Here is a 27,795-nt window from a genome sequence, read left to right on the forward strand (position 1 = left end):
CCGGCCGGCCGGGCCCCGCTCCCGGCGCTGCCTCAGTTTCCCCAGGCGACTCCCCTCCCCTCCCCCGCCATGGGGCAGCGCCACCTCAGCGCCCCCTGGGGTCACGTGACGCGGCGACGTGACCAGCCATGGAGACGCGGCCTAGGCCAGGCCGGGGGGCGGCGTGGCACGGACCGGCCGCACTGAGAAACCGCCCGGCTCGTCCTCCCTTCCTTGGTCTGGTAAGAGTCCGTAGGCACTGCCTGCAACAAATAAGTAATAGCAGCTAAAGTGCAATTACATATTTTGCGTGTCCTGGTAATTAGCGGCTGGTTATACACACAATTAATGGGTGGACTGTTTAATACCGGAAATTGCATTGTTCTATTCAGGCTGCATATATAGCAGTCAGCTTAGGGCAGTTTTGCCAGGAATTATCTATAAAAACCCTCTTGAAGTTTAATGAAGTTAAACATCTGGACAGCTTCCAGAGCAGAACAATTGAGCTCGAATATACTTTCATGGCAGATAATTTGCTTTCAGGTTAGGGAAACCTGCAGCACCGAACTCGGCGTGAAATCTGATTGTTTTTCTGCACTTGGCTTGCAGAGTTTGGCGCACAGATAACTCGTCCTGTGAAGAGCAGCGCCCGTGACACCAGAGGGAGGCCTTCCTTATCCAAAAGGTAACAATTTTAACTTATTCCATGGGATATTTCTATATTTCTGAGACTGCAGTTGGTTCGTAAAAATTCTTTAAAAAATGCCTGCAGGAAACACACCTTAGGATCACGGAAGCAATCTGACTTGCTTCAATTCCACTCGAAAGGTCCTATGTATAAAGAYAGAGCTTATTTGTTGACAACAGAGCCTTAATGCAGTGTAGTGGTTTGGCTGCTTTTTAATTTGTCTTGGATTGCAGCCTTTTCCAAAGCTTTGATTTCCAAATGACTCGTTAAGCTTTACTGGGCCTGAACATAAAAGCTGTACTTTTATGTTTCTTACATGACATGTGGAATGCGGAAGCCCAACTTAACTGTGGATGCATCTCCTAAGACCTTTCTTCCTCTTGGGGCTTCATGTGCTGCTGCTTTATGAGAAGGCTGACTCTGCTTCTTCAAAGCTTTTGTTCCTGTTAGCAGAGAGGAATCAAACAAAATGGGGAGTTTCTGTGTGGAAGGCAGTGCCAACACTAACCGTTATTTCATCTGCAATAATAGCTCAGTGGCATAAGGACATCCACAGCCAAACTTACTGTTTTTCTTGTTTTTCTGCCAAAAGGGTTTCCTGATTCCTGAAATTAGCACAATTGCCAACTGATATGGTCAAATCACGTGGTCACCAGTCCTAATTGCCTCTAGAACTACAGACTTGCAATGAGCATGGACCTGCTCTTAAAGTGCAGACCAAGAAGGGTTCTTAAGTTGTTTTCTTCCACAGAAGGCCCAATCTATCCATAATAGTAATATTTATAATATAATTCATTACCCAGAGCATATTTTAACTGAAAATTGCTTAAATGCTATCCTAATATAGAGGAAATTATACCAGTATGAAGACACTATATAGCATATTCCTCTTTTCTGATAACAATCACTGTGCTGATATTTGGCACTTTGATACCAGCATGTAAGCATGGTGGATGCCGTGCTGTGTGTAACTTTACATGTGTTGATCTAATTAAAGCTGTATACTCTTCTAGCAGAGRCAAAGCCTAAGGCTTTTCTTTTGCAGCAAAGCTGGATGTAACATGCCCAATTCTTCTCTTGTGCTACCATGAATGAGGATCCACAAAAGTTACTGGTCCTATGCTGATGTAGAAGTAGGTCATTATGAATCAGGTCTAAAATCTGTAAGTAGTCACTCTTGATTAATATTACTTTGTATGGCATCAAAGGCCCAGTGTGCTAGGGAGAAGAACAGAAAGTACTGTTGTAACTAAAAGATGAGGGCAGGCTTTTGTGTTCTGTGCACAGAGAACCAGTGGCAAGTTTTGGTCCTCCACTACTAGTCCACAGGTTTGCAGAGGCCACTGCAAAAATATCATCTGCCTGCAATATTTCTCCTATGGAGAAGCATGTTTCTTTTACCTCTGTCTTCTATAACTAGTAAGAAACATAAATCTGCAAATTTTGCAGGATTTATGCAGTTTTTATGKGATAGATTTAGTGTCACATCAATCACCAGAAAACGGACATAAATAACAAACCTGGTTTTAGAATTAAAGAAGCAAATGAATTTTTTGAAAGGATAAGTATTAGTTTATTTCATCATAAGGAAATCAAAATATACAGTACAGTATCATTCAGATGCTAGTGTGAATTAAAATGTCAGGCCCATGGTTCCCTGTCTGAGCTAGTCCAGGGTTGAATAAACTACAGAAATCTTAATTTTCTGTAAAATTTATTAACTACAGTTATTACAAGAGTCTTGTAAAGCAGGGAGAGGCCTGATCAGCCTTGATTTTGGTTTTTACTAGGATTAATTACAAGTATGGATATAAACAAGTATTTGATGAAACAACTAAGATTTTTTCCTATCATCTGAAAAACATTAATAACAGGATTGTAGGTACGGCCTTGGAGTTAGGACTGCAGTGGGGATACGGGTGCCCCCTTGTGTTCCTATTAGAACCTTAAATAGCTTTTAATTTGTTATCCCACCTCACCAAGACAAGAGAGAAGTTGTCTCAATCATGTAAAGCCTTTGCATTTTAGCTTTTTAATTTACATTAATAACCAATATGAAGCATAACCTTATAACCACTGATTCTATTATACTGCAGACTTTGCTAATTTCAGCACTATTGAAAACCACAAAAGGTGGCTTGGTTGTTTTTACTTTTAAGTATAAAGTTTATCAAAGGGTGGGTTTTTTTTTTTTTCCCCCTGGCTGTTTTAAAGCTCGCTAGTTGAGGATTTGTTTCTCATGCCTTACTGCACAAACTGCATTCCTTTGTCACATGCACTTTTTCTGCCGTTTATTTAATTCACTACCCCTTTCTTACCTTACATACCCTACCCTCCATAGACTTAAAATCATCCACATGACCTTTCTTTAAATGTAATACTACACATTGCTTCTTGACAGAGTTTTGGTTTAATCTTTACAGTTACTTTCTAGCATCTAATCAACAAATCCTGTAAATGATATACCTTAAATGATACACCAATGTTTGCTTTAGCCTCGGGCATTTGATGACAGCCATATAAAGGAAAATAATGAGTCATCTTTACTGCATGGGAGCTCATAGAGAGCTGCTGTCCTTCAGCAGCCAAGTGTATTTATTACTTGGATTTCCCAGCAGGTAGGATAGACACGGGATCTGTTTGCACTTCAGCATCAGACATCCTTTTGGGACCCTGTGGAATAAGATATAGAAATTTATAAATAGTGTTGAACATTTCATAACAGTTAAGTCTGGAATTACGTGTTGGGGCTTTGCTAGCAGACATTTTCCACTCATATCACCTCACTGCTTTTTTTTAATTTGCCCTTTTAAAAATATGCTTAAGTATATGAGCACCATCTGCATCATGACAATCCTAGAATGCTACTGCTTGTGATTTTCCCTAAAAGTGTTGGTTGCTTATTTTAATATAATTTTCTCAGTCAACACGGGAAGAAATTGTRCTCAGAAACTGGACTAACCAAATTGGAGACATGTTGCTGCATACCTGCAGTATTGTAGTTCTGGCATTATTCTCACTAAAATATCCCTGGCCCAGATGGTTCACTGAAACCGTCCTCTCTGGGTTAAGAGTCCTTCAGGCATGATTAATAGTTATATTATAGCCAGCCTTGATCTGCTCTAAGTTAAAGGAACATTAAATACTTTTTGCATGACAGGTATTTGACAATGTTAGAGTGATACAGCTTTTTTTTACACTACAAATGTAATTTTGGTTTTGGAACCAGTTCAAGACACTACTCTGGCTTAGGTGAAGGAAATGCACTGGTCTAGATATACCAATCAAATTTTTGACCAGTAATTGACAAAAACTTGGCTTTAGTTTAAAATGCCTTGATCCAATTTTACTGGCCTTGAAGCCATTGAACATTTCAGAACAGCAAAACGGATCCACAAACGTTCTTTTAGAGGTTACAGTTAACACTGTATCCTGTTTGTAGCCAGATGCCTGTATCATTGCATGCTTAGCAGAAAAATGTAGTGACAAAGCTATAGCTGACTGCTAAATGCTTTCCCTACAGTAAGAACTGTGAAGAATCATACGCTAATTGTCCTTTCACACAGTGTATTTCACATGGGAAACCTGACTCATCACTTCTGGTCACCATAGGACTGTTCTGTATCGGACCGGGAGAGTGAAAGATCTTGACTTCCTCATTCCTTTTAAGGAGCTAACTGCAGTGTTTTTTTATATTGATTAGGCTTGAACTCATTGGTATCCTTTTAATTTTTCACCTTTGAAAATCTCGGTATAAAAAAGAGCAGCTAACAATCACAGTGGCTTAAGAGAATCCTCTGCCTTTTGCTAACTGTAATCCCGTGCTGGTGTGGGCAGTTACAGCTCCACTGACTGCAATGGATTTGCTTCTACTTATATCAGTGTTGAATTTGGAACAGATGCTAGAACAGCGTAATTTTTTTGGCTACTTATATCCAACAGCATACAGAAGACACTTAAAAATATATATTGTAACAGGTTCTAATGTCTATCAAACAATACCAAATGAGCTAGTCATTCCAAATTTGTCCAGCAGTCCTAACAGTCTAGACATCTGTTAAATGATTTCCTACATTACAAGATTAACTTGGGGTCTGTCAGCTGTAACTGTTCCTGTGCATCTTTAATAAAGATATTAAACCGTTTCTAGACTGACCTAGGAAATAAGATAATACCATTTGCTGTACTTCCTATAAATGATGCAAACTGGGTGGGTGTTCCTTTCAGATAATCCCCATTTTGACTCATTTAGCACATTTGCAGGACAGTGTCATATGTTAATGTTTGCCTATGTTACAGTCTCCCTGCTGCATCCATTTTCAGGGTGGCTTTCTGATTAAAACAGGAAGCTTTGAAGGAGACTCACCAATGATTCTTGTTAAACTGGAATTTCCAAGCCTTAAATGAAATATAGAACTTTGTTCCTGTGCTTTTAACGGACAAATTCCAGCTCTGCTCTCAGGTTCGGAAGCACACGTACCATAGGCTCACAAATTGCTCTCAGTTACTTTGCATAACCCTTGTAAGCTCAGTGGAAGTTGTCCCCCTTTGTGATGGTTAAGCTGGAACATATTTAATTTGGGCAAAACACAGTGCATACAGAGGAGTGTCGTGGAGTTGGGGTAGTTTATTTTTCAGGTTGTGCGCATCAGAAGCTTTTGTCAGTATGCCTGATACTCTGATCTGAAATAGGGCAGGAGGATAATTTCCACATGCTAAGTGCTCCCAGCTTCTGACAACTTCAGTATGAGTTATTTCAGCTCGGAAAACAATGCCGTTAATTTCTATTATTATTRTTTTTTTTCTTTTTGTAAATACAAATCTTTCTAATCATTTAGGTTACAAATTCATCTTTTTTGCTCTAGGAACAGTCATTGGACCTTACTGTCTGTGCCAAAACTGTGCAAACTGGGCCATAACACTGTTTGCTTGCCTAAGTGGCTCCGTTTGTATCAATAGTTTCAACATTTGTTAGCCCAACTGGGAGCAGATGCCTGAACTGAAGTGTTCTCGGCAACTGCATTCCTGCACTATGACATCCTTTAACACTGTGCGCTTTCCCGGGGGAATCAACAAGTTCAGGAGAGAACATTGTTAAAATAGCTGCTATTGAAGTAGCTGACCAGAATTTAGGGGGAGCTCAGTGGGCATGGGTTATGTGAGCGAGTAAGGCCTGCTGGATCTCCTGTTAAATGGCTTCYGTTTTCTCAGCATAGAGCTCAATATTTTGTCCGAGAAATTGTTACCAGATAGCTGAGCTGTTACCTTGAAGTGAAATTCTGGGATTAGTTTCTTTCTGATGCAATGCTTTTAGATTAATGATTACACCTTCCTGAGACTTAGTTTGATCACACAGGAGATGTGGAGATTATTTTTTGGAACCATTGCAGAATAGGTTTCTTAGGTGTGGGTAATTTTCTCAGTGAAAGAGAGAGGTGGTCATTCTCTGTGAAATATTTTTCATATCTCTTTAGTTTTAAATTTAATTCTCCTTGTATAAAGGAGCCAGAATGTCCAGTGCAATGGGAATATATACTTAATCACTTTAGGAGCAGGTTGTTTTTCCCAGTTCAAAAGCACAGTAAACTGGCCAAATCAGCTACATTGTTATCAAAACTTTTTTTTTAAGTGCCATCTTCTATTAATGGGAGATGGAAGATGTAGGGATCCTATTGGCCTCTATAAATACAGCAGAAGATAAGGGACTACACAGTCAAATTGTCTGGCATACTCTTTGAACATGCAAAACTATCTCACAGAACATCTCTTCCTCCTCTGCCCCCCCCCCCCTTTTTTTTTAATATGGTCTTCTTTTTACCTCTGCACAATCTTTCCTCTCTTGATCAAAAGCTTTCTCCTCCCCTTTGGATCAGAGATACCTTTCCTGCATCTCTGTGTCTTTTAAGAACTTGCACTTGAAAGGATGTTTCCTTGCTTGCTTACACTTCCTAATCTCTCTGGAATAATTCTAAATTTGTATCTATTGTTAAACTCTACAAAAGATTTTTGGATACAGTTTGTGTGAATGACATTATACAAAATAAAATGCAACTGTCAACAAGCAGAGAAACCCTTTCTCATACACTGGCTTCAGTGAGAATTTTGACAGAGAAAGGCTCTCAGTACTTAATTTCAGCAAATCTCCAGACCAGGAAAACAAATCTTAATTATCTCTAGAAATAATAGAGGTAGTTAACATTTACCCATTTCTAGATAACCTGTGCCAGAAAAATGTGTCTCTTCCCCCTTTCCTCCAGTTGACATAAGAGATCTATTACCATTTTCTAAGTGGTTTAAGTAACAGAACTCCTGATTTCACTTCTGGGAGCGGGGAGGGACAGTTTCAAATACACATTGCAGAATACTGCAGCTACACACCGTGGTTGTGAGTGTGACTCATATGTTACGCAGTCACACCAATGCTGTACACAAGGGCAATTTCATACAGAAATTTGGAAGCAGGGGGTGAGGGAAGAAAAGTACACATGCACAAGCAGACATGTTTTGATAATTTCAGTTAGCTAGTATATCATACAGATAAATATAAAGCAACAGCCTGGCTTTTTCACATTATGCTAAACAAAAAGATTTCTCTTGATTTCAGTGGGTGCCACAGATTAATGGAAGTCAATGGAGGTTGTTGGTTACTACAGATGAGCTCCATGACTTCCTTGTTCCAYTGAAATCTACAGAAAAATCCCACTGATTCGTAATGGACCAGGATTTTACCACAGAACAGTGGGGTGAAACACAAAAAGCAGAAGTAAGTGGCTGGACTGTTATTAATAAATCCCACAGAAATAGTTTGTTCTTTTGTTCTTAATCCCCCTGCTAACATGTAATTATTTTGGTAATGCAAATAGCTCTCTGTAGGATATAGAGTAATTCTGTGAAATGTGTGTAAATTAAACACTTCTTATGATGTGGAAAAACATCTGCCTCAAAATGAGTCATATTGGTCTGTATAGCTGCCTAACTTTATAACCAAGTGTTCTAACAGGGCTAATTTTCAAATCAGTGTTACCATTTCAATATGTATTACTTGACTTTTCTTCTTCCAGGTCTGGAGGGCTGCCTAACTGTTTTTTTTCTTTCATGACAGCCTTAGAAGCAGAGTAGGGAAGGAAGTAAAAAGCTGTATGTGTCTCAGAGGAACCAAATTCACTACGAAGCGTTTCAGGTAATGTAGTCAAATCAGTTTAGGTTCTTCGTAGCACTTAGAATTTGTGATGAAGCTCAGTTTGCAAATGAGCTTTCTAAAAGATGCTAAAAATGACCCCATAGCTCTATGGATTCAGTGCTGTTGTGGCAGATTGCAAGGGAAAAGGAGTAAACTGCTTCCTTTCAATTGATTTACAAAAAGCAATGGAAGTCTGCCCTTTTGCACTGAGGCTTGTAAGGCAATCCCAGGTCTCACCTGTGTTTTTTTTCTTCATTGACCTCTGAATGTGGTTGAGGAGGAAGAAAAAAGGGGGGGGGGGAAGAAGAGTTCCCATGTATTGTAGTGCTCTGAGGAAGCTCTAGCTGCATCAGTAATACTAAGCCTTGTAGAAACTCAAATTTTAAGTATCCTGAATTCTTTTGTATCTACGTTTCAGGTTTTGGTGACGGGACCATGGCAAGCTGAGAGTGAGATTTAATAAGGTAGGAATAAAAAATACACCTGTATTTTTTTGTGCACTAACTAGTCTATTACTGGTTGATAATACAAGGAGCTTACCTAATGACAGCTCTGTCAGCTCCCATCCACCAAGAGGTCTGCTCTGATTTTCTCCTGGAGAAAATCCCTCCTTGCAAGGGATGCCCATGCTGCTTTGAAGCAGCAGCTGAACCACCATCGTTGCAGGTAGGTGTACTCTGGTAAACCTGCACATCCTTCACTTTTCCTTAATATACACACCATAATTTTTAGGTGGTTCAGTACCTGCTGCGGGAAGAGTTGAGTCATCCGTGTAGCCAGGGCATGAACCTCTAAAACAGGGGTGTGGGAACAATTATAGCTGTCCCATAGTAAATTGTACTTGCCTATAAATCAGTACCCTGAGGCCCAATGGGTTTTTTTGCCTTTGACTAAAAACTTGCTGTTGTTTGGCCTTRGTCCTGCAAGCTGCTTGTAAAGTTGCACTGCTGTGTTCTAACCCTCAGTGCCATTTGGAGCACTGTGCACCAGAGCACAAATCTCACGTGGTAAGCAACTTGCAGGCCTGGTGTTTAAATCAGCTGAATAATGACTTAGAAAGATAGGATGAAATTAACGTACGAGGCCCTTTAAAAACCCTCCAAAGGACTGCCTCTTCTCTGCCTTCTTGAAGGAGGGTTCCTTTGAAGTGTCTCCTCCATTCTGGACGGAATCGGTCTCAGTTGTTTGCTGCTCTCTGGAGTCTGGCTGCTCTCTGGTTTCCTGTTTGTTGCCTTTCTGCTTGCTCAGCTCCACTGTCGACTTCTTGTCTTTTGAACTCTCTTTGCTCTTTTGGCCCACAGGTTCACTTTCAGCTGGGGCAACTGGCCTCTCTGTGGAGTTTGATGTCTAAAGCAGTTTCAAACAATGGTTATTTTTAGCGGGAGATGTAAACATTTTGGCAGGAGATCCATAAATACATTAAAAAATGAAAGGCCACCTGTCAGGGAGAAATCCTGCTATCCAACAGGTTTTCATTTACAGAGTTTGGGACTGACTCCTGCAGCCTTGACTTTAGGAAGTACTCCCAGGGAGATTTGATAGGATTACTTATGAGCAAGGACTGCAAGATAAAGCCATTACTGCATAGACTTGCTTTATTTTTGTATATGTCTATGCTGAAGCTGCTTTAGGAGGCAGAGAACATGCATGGAAAGATGCAGAGTCACAGGCATGCACTTTCAGCTGTGACTCCCTCAACTTCTGCATCCGAGGCTGTGAAAGCACCTGAAAAGTGCAGGGGTAAAGTTTGAGAGAGAAAGGAAGTAACTGGCATCAAAGTAAAGGATAAAGAAAGTCCCTTCTATAAAATTGCAACACTCCACCAAAAATTAACAACATATGATTTGGCTATGGAAAGCCAGTGTTATAGAAAATTCTATGTACAAGTGTAAAAGAAGAGATAGTGAGTATTCCAAAGATAAACACAATGACAGAGCACCTATTTATAGTGAGGGCAAAGATTCTGAAACTTGGAAAAGAACGGGATATGATTGAAGTTCACAGGACAAAATTCAGATCTGTCAAAGAGGATAAGACAGTGAAACTGTTTCCGCAGTAGCAAATGACTAGATACATTTTTGCTAGGAAATCTGCTTGCAAATAGGATTTTCTTTTTCCTTATGCCAAAAATCATATTACCTTATTTATTTGTGTGTCATGTTTAAATGCTGGAAATCTGACATTGGCACTCAGGCAGTAGCTCAGAGCTTAATGATGTGCAATTTTCCTGACTTTTGGGATATTATCATTACTCTTGAAAAGTTAGTGTTCTTCTAAAAGTCTAGAGTTATATGCTTRCATGACTAGCTTAGTTTTCATTAAAAACAAGACATTTTTAGACACCGTGATTTCAGATAAAAATCTGAAAGCAGAAACTCTAGAGAAATAGTATGCAAATAAACCTATCAGATATATTAAAAAAACCCTCTCAGCCCAATCTCTGGGGTTGTTTTGGGGAACCAAGAAAGARAGGGGGTAGTAGTATTGCCACTGGCCTTTTTCACTTGATTCTCCTTTTTTCCCCCACCTAGTCTTATTTTTTAAAGTTATTAGAGCCTTTTGTGCAGCAACCACTTAAGCTGAATAGTCAAAACTGAGTGCATTAAGTCCTCAACAAAATATGTGCTTGTATATAACTATTTCCCTTTCCTATGGGCAGACATTTATATGTGGGTGTATATTTGCTTATATCTGGATTTGTCTGCTTTTACACGCAAAATATACAGTCATGAAGCTAGTCTTTTTTCCTTCTCTTTGCTCTAGTTCTGCAGCAGAGACATGAAGACAATGCATGTAATCTGGAGGTGCAGTTCTATGATCAATAGCCCCATGCACCACAGGCAGGCAATCTGAGAGCCAGTAGTTTATTAAAGCAAATTCAATAACCTCAAAATACAAGAGGACTGCTTGGTCTAACTACACAGACATGGCACGCTATCTGCATCTTGTTCACCTCACCTGAGGAAAGAAACCTGCTTGGATGCACTTTTGCGTGCCCAAGTGATGCAGGATCTCTCCCAGTACAAGGRTGAATGGAGCTTCATAAACCCCAATTTAATTGTCTGTTTTTCATTCTGACTCATTTCAGAATGAGAAGGGGAAGCACTCAGTTGCTGGCCCCATCAGTTAGCTTGACAGAATCCTTCTAGCTCTCATTTGCCCTGCTTTGCTTTTGAAATGTTTCTCTTTGGTGCAGTTGCAGATGTGTACATTCAGTTCAGAAATAACCACATCACCCAAAATACACCTATGAGACTGGATATGTCTGCCTTCAAAGGTGCCAGAATGACTTCTATCTGGTATTAACACTCTGTGAAATCTGTGGGTTTACTTTGTGGGTGAAAAATTAGAGTAGAATCTTCCTTACCACACGTTTTTGATTGCATAGGTGCCCGATAGTTATGGTACTGCAGTCAAATTCAAACTGGATGCAACAGGACTATTTCTATGAGCAGGTTTGGGCCTTTGATGTTAGTCAAACAAAACACTTCAAAAATATTCATAATACATTTTCCAGGCAAAGTAAAAAAAAAAAAAATCAGATAATCTCTTTGAGGTGTTTCATATTAACCTTGAAAGGCAGGAAATTGGCATATTTTATATTGATGGGAGCAGCTCAGGAAATACAAAGTGAAAGCTATGAATAATGAAACATGTTAATGTTTCTTATTCTAAAGGTTGATCTGCACCTGACAGATTGCTTTAACTCTCTTGGCATTAACAGTGCCACTGAAAAAAAATAATAAAAGATTAACGGGATAGTATTTTTCCCTGTCATGTTACAGGAGGCCTTAATCCAAGGCTCCTTTCTAAACGCAAAAGAAAGACCTCATAAATTTCAGTGGACTTTGGATCAATGTTCTAATGCATTTCTGTAGCATGCCGAATGGCAGTAATGAAAAGTGAACAAGAATCATGGCATTCCAGAAACAGTAAAGGATAATTTAAAGAGATTGTTTCATGCAAATTCTTAAAAAAAAGGAAAAAGTCACAAAAGAAGATACATTCTTCTCCTAGGCTGTTTTATATAGCAAAATTCTGCTAATTTATATCAGTATAAGTGAGAGAAGAAGGAGAACTACAAGTTGGTTAAAAAAAATGGAAAGAAACTGGTCACTACTTAATAAGAAATAGATGCAGGACTATAACTTTCAGTCACCTGATCAGATTGTCTAAAAAAAATCCCAAACTATTGTATGAAATAAGGAATAAAGATCACAGGACAAGGCTTTCTATATTCTGGGATGCTTTTAGAGAAATAATTTGCAAAGATTAACCTTAGTATCGTGGGACATCATGAAAACAGGAAAAGGGAGAACATCATTTTGCTATTAAAAACAAAAGGAAAGTTTGAAAGGCCAGTTTTCAATACAACTTCAGTTTTGCTCTTGGGTTAAAGAAAACCCTATATCTATACACAGAACCTAATTCTTATCTGTTTTTGCTAGTGTTAATCATGCTGAATAACTTGACTTGTAGCAGATGAGGGTTTCACTCAGAAAAGATAACAGTATTTGCATTTCCAATGAAAATGTGATTTTCTGAAGTATTTTTAAAGCTGTAAAGAATGTAACATAAAGGTTGCATCCAAAGTTTTGCTTCAGATTCTATGAACAAAGAATAAAAGAAYCACAGAGCAAAGAAAAGGAATTATTTTGTTTTTTCTTAAATTTCAGTGAAAAGTTTTCATTTCACTTTCACTTTTCTTCCATACTGTTTCCATCTAAATAATTCTGTCCTTAGCAGACAAAAATAAATCTACAAAATAAAAATTATTCTAGATGTATGTAGTTAGTTCACTGCCTAAGCCAAGGATTATGCAGAAAGTAAAATAACAGGAAGAGAGATAGAAACAAAACTGAACGTAAAAACACTTTAATTATATTTTAACAAAAGGAAAACATTTGGAAAAAAAGCATGAGTTTTAATCTGACAGTGACTCTCTAAAATCATGATTAATAGGATGAAGAGATAAAACAAACAAACAAATAGAGAAATAGATAAATACATGAAACTTAGCATGAATCACTTTTCTGGAAGTGACTGTTATGTTTCCAAAGCTAGGAGTTGTATGGAAGTAGGTGACAGCAACCCATCACCAAAAGATGAAAAAAATCCAGGCACTTACTTGGTGATTGGGGTTTGGACCATTTACCTCTTCTGATTTGGTTGTCCCTCCATCACCCTTGACTGACTAAAATAACAAAGGATTATAGGACTTCTAACTAGGTTCTTGGTTTAAATATAAATTCAATATGAAAACACACATGAATCAAAYAAAGCAAGGTTCGATTTAAGGATGTTCTTTACAACACTAAAACAAAACCAGACATTTCAGAGTATCTACTGACATTTTTGAAATACCCACATCTCTAAGGTAGATTTTTGCCAGTTCATTTCTATGTGACATGATTGTCTTTTTGAAGGCAATTTTCCCATTTAGGCTTGAGAAATATGAATAGGCTCTCAGTGGACCAGAGATCATAACATCTGATAAACAAGATAGTGCTATCAACCCTTTCTTTTAGAGAAAAGAGCTTTTCCTTGCATTTCAGAGACAACACTATCTTATAAGATCTAGTGGGACTTCCTTTTTATTTAACCATCATGTTAAGTGCATATAGGAAATAATTAAAACCTACTCAGTTTCATGGATATATTTTTACATTTTGTCATTGGCATCCATTTTTCCCAATTTTCACTTTCCAGTTTATGCCTTCTCTCTCAAATGAATATGTGCATCAGGGTAACAGCTCTTCTTGGTGCCCACTTTTCCCAGCCAGTCAAAGCAGATCCCAAGGCTATAGCACAGGCAGGTCATTCAAAGCAAATCTTGACTCTAAAATATGTTTTTAACATATGATCCCCTGTATGTATCTTAAAAATAACAAAAACCTGTTTGACAAAACTGGCTCAATGAGCGAATATTACAAGATCTGTGATAATGAGATTGGATTTTGTTAGTAATATAAAAGAAACAAAAGGGATAGTATGTGCATGTTTAGTTTAGAAGCGTGTTAGAGGATTCAACATGGTATTCTCCTGAGTATCATTTAAGCCACAGAGTAGTAAAGCATAAAATAAACTCCAGAATTTCAAAGTGCCTGAATTTAAATGTCATTTTGCATTGCATAAGTTCAATGAAAACAATGAAAGGATATGACTTTTKCTCTAAAGACAGATCAGGCGGATTTGTGGTTTTCTGCAGCTTGTAGATTTGTTATTTGCAGCACAACATTATCAGCTTGATCCTATGTATAATGTTACTGCAAGGATCTGTTTCAGCATCTGATTTTCCTATAAAACCATGCAAAATTAATATGTAGCAGCAGCATGATAAAAAACTAACTGACTCTATGACAATTCATTGCTTGTCACAAATTGTGAGAAAAAATACTCTCCTTCTGGAACATGCCTTTGCTCGGTCTCTTGCATGCTTATGCTCATGACAGTTTTTATCTGTGTGAGAGGCTGTAGAAATGGAGGAGAGGAAGCACAGTGTGGTCTGTCTTAACATTACAGGCTAGTAACACATTCCAGAGTGTATGAAGATGTATTGCGATAAGATCTAGTCTGCGTTTCTATTTCAGTGACTCTTTAAATGCCTTCAGAGAAATGTAATGATGTTAAGAAAGTTTGCGCTCTAAGAGCAACCACTTTGCTACCTTTTATTTTTTAAAAAAAAGAACAGCTTTAGCCAACCTTTAATAATTGCTCTGAGTTTTCACCGGAAGAACACAGAAGAGTAAAGGCCTTGTGGACCTTACCTAGACAAAGTTCCCTATTGCTTTCAGTGAAGCTTTACCTGCTGATTGTAAGGATTGCGTTCGGAAGCACTGCTAACTTCTTATTTTTGGCTTTGATCRTTTAGGATTGCTGCTGCTGAGTTCCTGGAAGTGTTTTCTGTGGCAATAGGGGTGGATCAGCACATCTTTAAATGGAGAAGGGTGGGGTCAGGCAATAGACTTGCTACATTTTTGTGAATAATGAATGGAAGTTAAGGTGGGACAACATAAAATAATTATTCTTGAATCAGAAAGCTAATCATTATGTAAAAGTTTGTTTATGTGAGGCAGGAGGCCAGCATAACTGTTGCAGAATAAGTCCTACAACTGCAGGCACTTAATTTGGAAATAGCCTTTGTTGTTATTCCAGAATGATTTACTCAGTTTRGGAGTATTTTCATTAATCCAGAAATTGGACATTTTATTTGCAGAGATCAGTGCTATTTCAGACCATCTGTGCTGTCAATCAATTTCGTGGTTGAAGACAAAGGTATGAACCTCAGTTTAAGCTTAACATTTCTGCTCATTGAATTTAAAGAATGCCATTTTATGCTTTTAATGTGTCCACAAAATATCTCAAAATAGAGATTTTGGAGGGATCTGTCTTATCCAGTTTCACATCTCTGTTTATATTCTGTGGAGAAAAATAGGAACTTTCCAGGTTCAGATCATCTGACCAATTCTAGGTATTTACTTTTTTTATCCTTAGAAGTGCTTACTCACTGTCCTTAAAGGGAGCCTTGTGTCACTAGCTCAGGTGTARCTGTTTCTATTAAGACATCTGCATCAGGTCAGTTGTATCCCACCCTGAATATAAGATAGCTATTTGATTTTGATTAATGAGGAATGAGTGACATTTTCAAGTGGCAGCACAGGATTTCATATTCATGTACAAGGTGTGGCCTGGTTAGATAAAATAGCAGTGATATTTCTTCATCTGTCATTGAAACACAGGGCTTTAAACTAATACTTTATATCTTACCATAATTTCCCAATAACTTTTGTAGTATACGAACCCTCTCCCATTTCAGCCTCCGTGATGACATTTGTGACCCTTGCAATTGCAAACAATTCATACCAATTAAGAATGGACATCTGTACTGAGCAAGTCAGCAGGCAGCCTGGGACATGCACGTTGCCTCATCCAGAGTAAAATATTCCTAGTTTTAGCAATGGTTATCCTTACATCAACACCATTAATTATAGTGCTGTGGATCTAAATGTCTAATTGCTATGGGCCTGTGCTGGTACTGTCTGAGCAGAATGTCACTTTTCTTTCCCTAAGCCCTGATGTTTCTTTCTCCATGGTGATCTGATGATTTAAAGATTCCTTTGAGTGTAGAGATCCCTAAACAGATCAAGACATTCTACTCAGAAGCTGAACAGCAGGTAGTTTTCTGCCTATGCTTTCTATTCTGGAGAATAATCAAGGTTAGGAAGAAGACCAGTGCTGGAGTATTACAGAAGGGATGTTTTGTAGGAGGAAAAGTATTTCTGACGTTCTCTAAGTCTACTTAAGGTAGATTGTCCTACTCAGACTTTGTAGTTTTCATTTACATCCACCATGAACAAACCTCATTTCTCCTTAGCTTCACTGAGAACATGTAACAATTCCAACTTTGCTAACTATCCTGTGGAGCACTGATGAAAACGCATGTAATGCTGGGCATTTCCCACTAGGCACACAGGCAGTAATAGCTTCTTTCAGTTCCTGTCTGGAGGAGAGGACTCTATGGGTTATGTAATAATCAGGGACTTTCTATCTTGTTTGATAACCAAAAATTAAGCATACAAATCTTCATCAAATTGCCTTTTTCTTTTTTTTTTTTTTAAACTGATGAGAACTTAAATATACCCCTGATCCCCAAACCATATCAAGGCACATAGAGAATAACTGGCTTGCCTTTTTGGGCAATAGACTGTGAAGTAGAATTAAACTTAATTTTCTGAATCCCAGTCTTGACTCTTAAGAAGATAAGCTGCCTTTTCTTAGGCATCTCAGTCGTTAACCTGTGTAATAGAACTGTGGATTTTCTCAGTATGAACAAAAATGACAATCTTTATTCTCTGTTTTTTTTAAATCATACTAAAACTGTGTAGCACAGAGTATCATTGTGCTATGCACTGTATAAAAAGTATTATTTCCTCCAACAGTTTTCTAACTTGCTTGCCTTTTCTTTCCCTTGTATATCTGCTTATTCAGTTATGTGAAGGTATGAAGGGACACAGTTTCCTGACTTAAGGAGCTAGTTAATATCAAAGGAAGTAAGGTGCAAATGTCTCCTGTCTTTGCAAGAATTTATAAAATAAGAAACCTTGAGATCATCTTCTGCAGGCAGAAGAGAAACACAGTAGATAATCATATTAATTTAAAATTAAGTCAGTCTCTCTTAGCAACCAGAGCAATAGTCAATCTATCGCTGGATTGGAGACTGAACAACAAAATATGTCACCAAACAGGAGCTTGAGTTTTATTGGGACAGAATTTGCTGGACTTCCTCATCGACAAGCACGGTTGTTTCAGAGACCTTAAACACTTGTGCTTGTTAAGATCCTATCTTATACAAATTCATCACTTGTTCCATCTGCAACAAGCCAGGAGGAGTGCTCCTGAGAGAAGGTGCCAGATGAGTCAGTGAGCTGCATCACATGGATGGCACGTTTTGTACAGGCTCTGCTATCTCTTCAAGGCATTTCCCACACCCCTAGAAGCCTCCTGCCACAGTATCCACCCGTGTAAGATGGAATATCAGAAGGTACATTTAGGCACTGATTGAGGTTTGTCCAGTTTTGCAAGTGAAAGTTTTAGACGTGTTGAAGAGATGCAAACATGTTAAGTCATCATTTTATCCCTGATGCTTCAGGTAATAGGTGCTAAGGACTGAGATCCTCACACACATGCAGGAAATAAAAGGGAACGGTCAAGTGTCAGGCATCTTGCTGTGTTCCTCCAGATCTATGTTCATGCTGTAGTCAGAAGTGCAGTGTAAAGTCTCATGTGTTTGAGTTAGTTTTTTGATTAACTAGCGTTAGTATGAAAAGCGGACTAATGATATTAGCATGAGGATTGGGGAGGTTGCAAATGGCAGCCCACAAAAAGTGGAAATTAGTCTGCTCTGAGCTCCATGGTGCCAGAATTACACAGCTACCAGGATGCGAGCTAGTTATTTAAAAGCTGGCTCAGGAATGCCTCCAGTTTATGGCTATTACYGCAGGGTTGCCAGACCTCAAGAGAAAAGTACAGTGGAGACAGACCATTTCTGAGTGGAAATTATACCTTCCAGTACAGTCTGACAATATAGCTATTCTGGGCCAAGAGAGCCCTGTTAAACTTCTTTCTACAGTACTCATCCCAGCTGTTGTCCCCACAGTGCTAGAACTTTTTCCTGTTTTCTCTACATAGTCTTTTGAGAGGAAATCAAGACTTTGTGAAGGGAGATGAAGGTGTAACTGGAGAAGCCAGCAAACACTTTGCAGTTGTAAACATTTCATTCATTTTCAGCATGTGTAATAATTAGTTCAAAAGCTTTACAGAGGCTAATTGTTTAGGAGTGGTTTAAAATCCTTCTGTGTGCCTTCAGGAATCAGAAAGAGTAATACTGAGACAGGTGACCATTCAGACAGCACATAGCTGTATGACAGCTACATAGCTAGGATTCTATGCAACAGGATGGCAAGTATCCAATAATCCAAGAGTTATTCACTGGAAACTACTTGGGACATACTTCAAGGACTATAAATGTATTAAAATAATTAGGATCTGTTTGGAATTGATAGTGAAAAGTAGAGTAAATCAACACAAAAGGATTCATAAAGCTGCAAGACCAGTTATACAGGTAATATAGTTCTGTTCCCCATGCGGGTGGGTGTTTGTCTGAATTCTAGTTCTCTCTTTCTAGGCCAAATCTGAACTAAACCCCTGCTCTGATTAGAAGAGTGTTACAGCTACCACTCTGTTACACAGTTCTCTTTTTTTTTCCGTGATGACTAAGATGGGTGTGGAGCACAGCTTTATTTTATACGCAGTGCTTTTTTTTTTTTTTTTTTGTAGGGTGACATGATTTGAAGTCATGGTCGCCTCAGATTTATTATTTGGTACATATTACTCCTGATTCACCTTCTGCATTTCTAACATGTTTTGGTGACAAACTTCTATGCAGGATGGCCACATGGCCCCTTGCAAAGGCATGGATTTAGGAATAAAGTTGAGATATTCCAAATATACTAATTTTGCTAAGTGTCCTTTGTAATCAAATGCATGTAGGGTGCACAATTTCTTGGCCGATCTAAAAAATTTTAGCTTAGATCCTCAAATACACCAGAATGGCTGTGTGGTAAAGTAACTTGGAGGGGGAAAAAAGGAAATGCACCCATCATGCATTGCGCTGAGGCTACCAAAAACCTAAAAGAGTAAAAGCCACAGTGTAGTCTTCTGGAAGTAGGGAAAAAAAAAAATCAGGATTTGGGGGATCACCTGTACATTCCAGGGTCTGCTTCATGGCTTTTAACCCTTGACAATGTGACTGTTCTCAGCTGTATATGCACGTACCCCTGAGTATACAGGCAACTTGGGCTATTTATTATATAGTGTTAGAGGAAATTGTTCTTCACATTTTAATGAGTAACCTACTCTGACTCCTWCACCACGTAGCTGCCTAAAATTAAAACGACACTGATTAAAAATACRAATCTTTTTCATACTCCTTTGCAAACCTGCCAAAATAAGATAAATTGCTATATAAATCCTTAGGCCTGTTACAGTTTAAACAGAGAAGTGTTAGTTCTAGGCTTGGATTATTTCCTTTCTTGGCCGCTTCTGTAGGCTCTTTTGAGGAAGTTACAGTAGTTACAAAAGACAGCAAGACAATACTCTGTACACAAATTCGCCAGGATAGTAGTTCATACATTTAACCACAACAAGATACCAGCCACATTATCACCTCAACCGCTATGTTTGAATAGTTTTCTTTTTCTCCCCCCCCCCCCCCGCTTTCTTTTGGGGAGCATTAGATTCTATTTTGTGTCTTTCGTCAGCTACCTGATAACATCTTTAAAGCAGCAGTTATATCGTATCATGCACCRGTTCAGCTAACTTAGCGTAAGCTGCCAAAGAGGGCTTCACTACTCAAAATGTGGCTCCCTGAAGTAAGCACAGGATTTACAGCGTACAGGGACGTTTGGTACTAGCGGCTAATAGTAGGTGGTTTCCTCTAGGAGCAGACTCCCTAAGCCTCACATCACCTACTGGAAGCGGTTTGTGAAAGTAAAGGAATGAGGTTTCCAGAGTGGAAGTCAAGAAYGCTAAATAGATCAAGACCTCTGTGAATTGCGCTACACCACCTTGACAGCAGAAAATGGGCCAGGGCCCCCTGGAGTTAATTAAAAGACTCATGGGCTGGTGGTGGGAGCTGTGGGAGCCCCATGAACGTTCCTGGAAGAGCCACGAGAGGGAGATACAGAACACAAAATGAGCAGTGGGGGACTTGCAGYGCCTCGCACACAGCAGGCTCAGGGCAAGAGCAGGGAGGCCTTGGTTTCTTCAGCAACACTAACTGCCAGTGGAAGGAGAGAAGCAAGTATTTTCAGAATTGTGAGATCAAACACATGCATACCCTTCTGGAAATGGGCTCCGTGATTTGGAAGCATAGCTTCACACCTGTACTCATATAGACATATTTATTTTGAAAAATTTTCAGAAGTTACCACCCCCAAACTTGCAATGAGCATGTCACTCTAAAATCTTGACATTCACAATGCCCTGCTTACCAGTTTAAAAAATTTCCTCAGGTTTGCTTTGGGGGTTTTAATTTCTTCTCTTCTAGGTTTCACTTCTGAAGCTTCTGGGCTTTTACTCTCATCTTTATCAGGAGCCACTGCTTCTAAAGACGTGTCTGCTTTTTCATTGCTTACAATCTCTGCTTCATCCGATGGGTTCTGGTGTTATTTTTGGCAAATATTAAGAATGCAGAAAAAACATTCAGACTTAATCAGTGAGGTTTTGTTTTTTGAAGAAGTTACAATCACAGTGTGTCAGAAATGCAGTGAGTTGGTACCAAAGGAGTGAAATTGGTATGACAGCATTCTCTCAGGACTTCACTACATCTGTACAGGTTCTTAAGGAATCAGTTCATCACAATTCAAGAAAATATATAACAAGTATAAACCAGTAGTTTTTTAAATACTTGTTTAAATTAAAGAAATAGGCTTTCTTGAATTGTGGCACCACTTCCCAAACACTATCATTTCTCTTTGGTCACAGTTTAAAGCAAAATTTAAATGAAATTATCAACACTTAAACTGTTATGAGCCAGGAGTAGATGACACTTAAGTAAAACCAGTAAGAATGAGAGAAAGATCATGCCCAGGAGTTTGCACATAAGAGCAGGAATAGTATTAAATAATTAAGAAGAGAAACTACATACAACACTGTAGACGTTATTAATTGTTAAAACTCTGTTTAGCACCCTTCTTAAAGAGTGAAATATGGAAGCAAAACATCACAGCCACAGTGTTCTGAGGCTGTCACATCAGCAGCCCTAGCTTCCTTTTCCAGTTGCAAAGATATAAATGACTTCTTGAGGTACAGGGTAGTTAAATAGCTCATCTATTACCTCACCTAATCTCATGGGTCACAGAGACTTTCTTGCATAGTCTTGACCCCCATTTGAGTTCAAGAAAACCTACTGAGAACTCAACAACTTTGTCTCTATATAAAGATTTTGGGTCCTGCTGAGCTTTTGTGTATTACTGAAAAGTTCCTTCTATTAGAATAGTACTTCAACCAGAGGCATGCAGCTTATAAATTCCTCTGAAATATGGATCCCCCTAAGATTTATTTATTAATCTCCTGCATACCTCCATTCCACAGCCTTTTCAAGGCTATCCTGGGAGTGCTCAATGTATTTAAGTGAACAACAGAAACTGTGCAGTGCAGAATACACGAACAGGGGGCACGTATCTGCTCTAGTAGGCTTAGTGGCACAGCTGAGCTGGAGGCTAAATACACATTTCCTTAGCTAACTCTTTTGCCTTTTATAAATGTCCTGGCATATAACACTTTCTTCCATGCCTTCAGGAATCCCTAATTAATTCCCATCCCACTGTAACTATATAGAGAAGTGTCTTCCTTTCTTCTATAAAGAAGGAGCTATTATCATGCTAATAACCAAGTAATTTGACCTGAAACAAGCCCTTTGTCATTTTGCAGCCTAGTGCAGAAAGGTGCAATACATTCTAAAAGCAGGATAAGTTACACTCTCAGCCTTCAATAGTGAATCAAATAGAACAGTTAGGTATTGGCATTTCAAAAACAGGCTCCTTAAATGTATAGCACAGTAACGACTTAAATATATACTGTGGTTACTGTAGAAGAGAACTTGTAAATACATCTCACAATATTTATATTTCACAAACTTTACATGTACTTACAGGAACTCACTTTTGATGCATTCATGATTATTTTGACAAAATTAATTTTACCCACATGAAGAACATGAGAAGAATTTACAGGGCAGGACTAAAGATTCACTGTAGTGCAATATCCTGACTCTGAGAGTGACCAAAAATGTATGCCTCCTACAGTGCAAGCTTGCAGTAATACTGCCCTCGTATACTTTTCCAGTCATCTTCAACTCAGTGATTCCTATGTAGTATCTTTTGTTTAATAGTCCTTGATGGATTTTTCCTACAGAAATTTAGCTAAACACTTTCTGAGTTAATGTCAACTTCTGACATCCAGCAGCATCCTGTTGCAATTAATTTCACAGCTAAAGTATGCATTTTTTTGAAAAGTACTTTGTTTGTCATCAGATAATTTCATTTGATACTTTCTACTGCTTGTATTTTGAGAAACAATGACTGATTTCTTCTGTTCACCTTTTTATGGGACAGTAGTCACTCTATATTCCTGTCATCTTCCCTTCGAACAACTCTCTTCTGGGCCGGAAAACCTTAATTTATATACTTGTTCTTCATACAGAAGCCATTCAATACCTTAATGCATTTTTTCTCTCATTATTATACCTTTTAGTTCTACTATATTCTTTCTGAGTTGGGGGGACCAGGACTGCACACCACATATAAGATGGGGACTCACTGTGGACTTCTACAGCAGCCTCAGAGATTCCATTTTGTTCTTTACTCCTTTTCTTTTGTGGATGAAATAAACAGGGATTTTTGGGGAAAAGAAAAACAACAAGGGAATAAATATTCCTTGCCCCCTGCTGCCTGAGATGACTGCGGCACAGCCCCCTTCCCCATGGGATTATAGATTTAATTTATATTTATGAACATTTCTGAGATAATCAATCTATAATAATTTTAATCTATATTTCTGCCTCATTCACACATACATATAATCAATTCACCATCTATTTTCTTGAAGGAAGTGATTCATTGCATGAGTTGAAACAGTGGCTCGATAAAGCAGCAACCTAGCTTCTGGGAGCTCATCATTCAAAGATTACAGTTTGGGATCATATTACCACTGTGCTGTTACAGCTGCAACCCAAATGAGTTTTGTCTCTCAAGCTATGTCTATGCAATGGCTTTAGTGYCACTAGTGATAACAAATGTGTCCTGGGGAGAAATGCCAAATACTAAAATGCACTGTCTAAAGAAGAGAGCAAAGTGATAGTTACCTACTCAAAGCGACTAATTTGTTTAGAATAATCAGTGACTTTTTTATATATTTCTTGCTGGATACCATAGAAAGCTTAAATCATATTTCCATAGAAAGTTTAAATCATATTTTAGAATACTTAATTTTGCCAATTTTTTTTAAATGTAAGTGTCCGGTGTACCTATGCACTCATTTTAATTTTGTGCTCTATTAGACATATGGAAGTTGTTGCAGAAGCTATGTGTTATCTTGTTTAAGGTCTTAGGCTTGGTATTAAAAATGACATTTTATGATAATTTTCTTTCAATTACCTATAGGAATTATTATTATATACACATATATCTCTCTAAGACTGAATCATCTGACCCTGCAAATTTTTTTCTGAGATCACAAAATTCATAAAAGATATCTCTGGAGGTCTCATCCAGCCTCCTGCTCAAAGCAATTACATCAGATTGCTCAGGAACTTTCAAGTTGAGTTTTGAATATCTCCAAATCTGGARGTTCCACAACTTTCATGTAATCAGAACAGGCTATTCAGACATGCTGGGACAAAATGAAACTCTAAGACACCATGAAATCCCATCAAATAAGACTTATCGACATGGCAGATTGTTGGAGACTGATGACGCACAAAGGTGGTACATAGCACGCTTCAGAGATGCAGAGAATAGCTGTGCCTATTCTTTCAAAAGTGGGGAACCTCCCTTCCAAATAAGAGCGGTTTCTGACTTTTAAAGAACAGAGGTTTTTATTTTCGTTCCTCCCCTAGGAATCTAGGAGAAAGATTTCCTTTTATGCATTCCAGAGATATTAAAAGATGACTTTGGGAGGAATTGGAAGTTTAATAGGAAAAGTCTGACAACGATAGTTGGTCAGTAAACTTTGAATGTTGTTGCACTATCCTAAACTCTTCTCTGGAGAAACAGGCTGTTTCCTCTCTACATCACCTGGGACAAAAATAGAATTTGTATTAAGTTTCATGATTAGTTCTATGAGGCAGAAACTACAATTTGTTTATAATATTAATTTACAAACAGCCCAGCTCTATCAAATTCATGTTCAACATACATGTTTTCATTTCTTAAGTTATATCCCTAATACCTATAAATTGCACGTGTCCAAATTCTGCCTCCATTTTACTTAGACACAAATTGTAATAAATTCTACCTAAGTCAGCAAGCTATTCCTATTATGCACCAAAGAGACAGAATGCTGTTTATTTTAACTTTTTTCTTTTTTTTAAAAGGGGAAGAATGCACTCTTTGCCAAGCTTAGAATACTATTTTAAGAAACATTTGTTTGAAGTAAGATGAGCTCCATCCTCAGTTATTCCTATTGCAGAACTACCATCATTTTTTCTTTTTTCAAAATAATATTTTAGTAYATCTTCCCTCATTTTGTTTTATAAGAGTATTTTCCTAGGCTCTTTGTTTCACTGTGTTTGGGAAGCATTCTTCCACCTCTTAAGTGATAGTATCCCTGATTTTCTTTTAGTAGTTAGCTTACTTAAAACAGTTACAGTGCAAAGTTACTGTCCGCTCCGAGTCCTCATGCTGGTTCCTACAAGCCCTCCTGTTGTTTTCAGAAACTGCTGCTACGTCACTTGCTTGTCTAAGTTTCTGACCATACAAATCGTTGCCTTATGAGAATGTAACTTATTTTGTGACCWGGAGAACTTTGGTATGACTTTTCCTTTTGCTTGCTGCATCTTTCCTCAGCATTGAGGTAAACACTGTACCCTGCTTTGGTCTTGTGCTGTAGTCTGAGTTTGGCACTCTCCACTCTAGTTCATCTGACTCAAAATGCAGTTCTATTTTTCGTGGGTCATATCTTCTTTATGAAGCAGCTTTTCTTTTATCTTAATGAAATGACCTTTTACTCAAAAAATTTCCACTTAAAAGAACAGTTATGCTTGAGATCTGTTCCTACTTCTCATAAACTCACAGGCAGGAAGCGGGGAGGGTTAGAGAGACTTTCACCCATCTTTGTGCTCTCCTGGTGTCACATGGTTGCTGCTGAAGACAGGTTGCTGCAGTCAGGCAGCTCACCTCCTTCCTTCACCCAGCAGTGCTCTCTGGGACCTCCCTGTTGGTATGCAGAGCCGTCTGCTCTGGGCATCCTGCCACCTGCAGCTGCTGGCAGAAGATGCCACTCAGCAGACCTTGAGCTATCACAGTTCAGAGACTAGTACCCAGTAAGTATTGGTCAATGCTGTCAGCTTATGTTAAAAAAGCACTGGATCTGTAAACTGAACTGGAAYATGGTTCTGACTCGCAAGTCCTATCGGTCTTGATCAGTGGGTTGAAGAGGCTAAGGCCCCTCCCGGCTGCAAGGATGGCAGGTATACCAGCAATCGTGATTAAAATCAGACAGTTTGTGAACTGGCCCTCAAAAGCCCACTGCTTACTCCCTGCACCAGGCTGAATTCTCTTTGAGGTTTCTTCAGCCATTTACCCAGCAAAAAATGGACAGAATGCCATTCTCTCCTGCCTTTGAAGTGGTATATCTCAGGATGGAAGCAGATGAACTACTTCAGGAACTAGATGAGTCCTGGACAATTTTAACATTTATCTCACACACTCCACCCAAATACTTATCTTTTCTTTCCTATGGCAGAGTATGGTTGCAGGCTCACCAATAAAAGGTGTTATTCTGCTTTTCTTAACAGCTAGCCAGGTTGCTGTGTGCATTATCAGGGCATAAATTTTTCTTCCTTAGTAAAACGTGTGATTTTGCTGTGTTTATGGCAATAGAATTGCAACAGCTTAAAATTCTATTTTTTTCAAATATATCCACTTTTAAAGATGAGTCACAGAGGAGTGTAAATGATACTCCCTGAATAACTTCCCTCTGGCGTTTATTTGCATGCTTTGATCAGATATAGATGATGTGTCATGTTTCTCTGTCCTGATCAGATATGTACAAGGTCTTGGAACCGGGTTTCCAACACAAATGCATTACATTGCTAAATGTAATTTTCTGTTATTATTCTTTAGCATTTAGTAAAAGAAATGCTAATATGACAAATATTTGAGTAACACTTTTATGAAATTCTTAGGCAGACTGATCAGGAAATGGGACAAATACAGTTGAAGTGGTTTTCATCTGAGGAGTTGAATAAGAATTCTTTTTTTTTTCTTTTACATATTTATTCATCTCTAGTCAAAGCAGCAGCATTAACTGCAATGTGTTGACAGGCACTTCATTAGCAATACTTTGAAGTGAAACCTTGTCAGAAGATAGATATTTGAGAGGTTGCCTGAAAGGGGAGAAGTTAGACCTGAATCTCAGATCTATTGAGTGTTGTGGTTGCTGTTTGTTAGTTCAAAAGAAAAACTACACATTAGTGTGAGTTATACACCTATTTGGAACAGTTGCTGTCTTTGACTTTCTAACCTAGCAAAAGAGCAGTACATTAAGGGTGCCAGAATGCAAGGTAAAATCATTGCAGGGGGAAAAAACAAAAACAAAACAAAACAAAAAAACCCTCAACCCAAGCTGAGTCTGAGTCTACCCTGTAGTCTAAGAACTTTTTTACATCTATCCTCATTTTTTTAGCCTCAAGCTGACTGGGTCAACAAGGYCTCTCATCAAAGGAAATATAATATTCTTCTCTGTCAAGAAAATCCAGTAAAGTAACATCAGTCTTTTATGGGTAAAAACTCAGCACTCAAGCAGGTAGCTTCTGTGTTTTTAAATACTTAAAATTCAATTCTCTGCTGCAGAAAGTTATTCCAGAAATCTCATAAAAACATTTTRTCTCAGGACACTTCCAGATCCAAGAAGTTCAAAGTAAGCAGAAATGGCTCGTGTTGCAAAGTTCAAAGTCAGACTTCATGCACTCATGTAGTTTAGCGTATTTGAGTACAGTGATTTAACTAACCCTTAGTATTTTCAGTGGCAACCAAAGTCTACGCTAAGTTATAGAGAGTTCTCTACAACACTTCCCATCCTCTGAGGTAACCATCTTTATTTTAATGATGATGTAGGATAAATTAAACCTAGCGTTAGAACGAACAGCAGAGAAATACAACATGGGATTTTGGTAAAAGGTTTATACCCTGAGATGTTTGAGTTCCTAGGACTTTAGTGAAGATTGTTGTAAGGTAAAAAGATATAGGGTAGTTATCTAGACGTAGTTTAGTTGTAAAATGGTATATGGGGAGCTGGTAGAATTTACGTTATACAGAGCAGTGAAATACCTATATACTGCATTTGTTTGGTTTAATCTTTCAAAATAACATTTTGAAATCTTACCAGAACCTTACCAGATTCATAACATTTTTTACCTCCCATTCCTGCACAGAAATGATTTTCACTATTTTTATGCAAGAAAAGTTATTTTCCCTTCTTCCATGTTTTTTCTTTCTCAAATACAGAAGGCTTTGTTACTTCATTATGAAAATACTGAACCTCAGACCGGATTCGTTACTCTCAGTTTTACACCAAGAATACTTATGGCTGTTTGCCAAAGGAGCTTATTTTTTCTTCCTTATTTCGTCCTGATGTTTGTCATACATCCTGCTTCCCATCTCAGTTT

General features: G+C 38.4%; 1 protein-coding gene across 1 annotated transcript in view; it reads right to left on the reverse strand.

Moving 5' to 3' along the window:
- Positions 1–3,129: 3,129 nt before the first annotated feature.
- The window catches only part of BCAS1 (breast carcinoma amplified sequence 1), a 52,741-nt gene continuing 28,075 nt past the window's right edge, over positions 3,130–27,795 (reverse strand). The window contains exons 10-13 of the mRNA XM_026055154.1: positions 20,399–20,566; positions 12,976–13,041; positions 8,928–9,194; positions 3,130–3,340 (exon numbers count right to left, since the gene is read on the reverse strand). Of these exons, the coding sequence (XP_025910939.1) occupies positions 3,266–3,340; positions 8,928–9,194; positions 12,976–13,041; positions 20,399–20,566 (576 nt within the window). The 3' untranslated portion in view covers positions 3,130–3,265. The remainder of the gene's footprint in view (positions 3,341–8,927; positions 9,195–12,975; positions 13,042–20,398; positions 20,567–27,795) is intronic.

This window comes from Apteryx rowi, unplaced genomic scaffold (assembly GCF_003343035.1).
Source record: "Apteryx rowi isolate R43461 unplaced genomic scaffold, aptRow1 scaffold_0, whole genome shotgun sequence".
Classification (NCBI taxonomy): domain Eukaryota; kingdom Metazoa; phylum Chordata; class Aves; order Apterygiformes; family Apterygidae; genus Apteryx; species Apteryx rowi.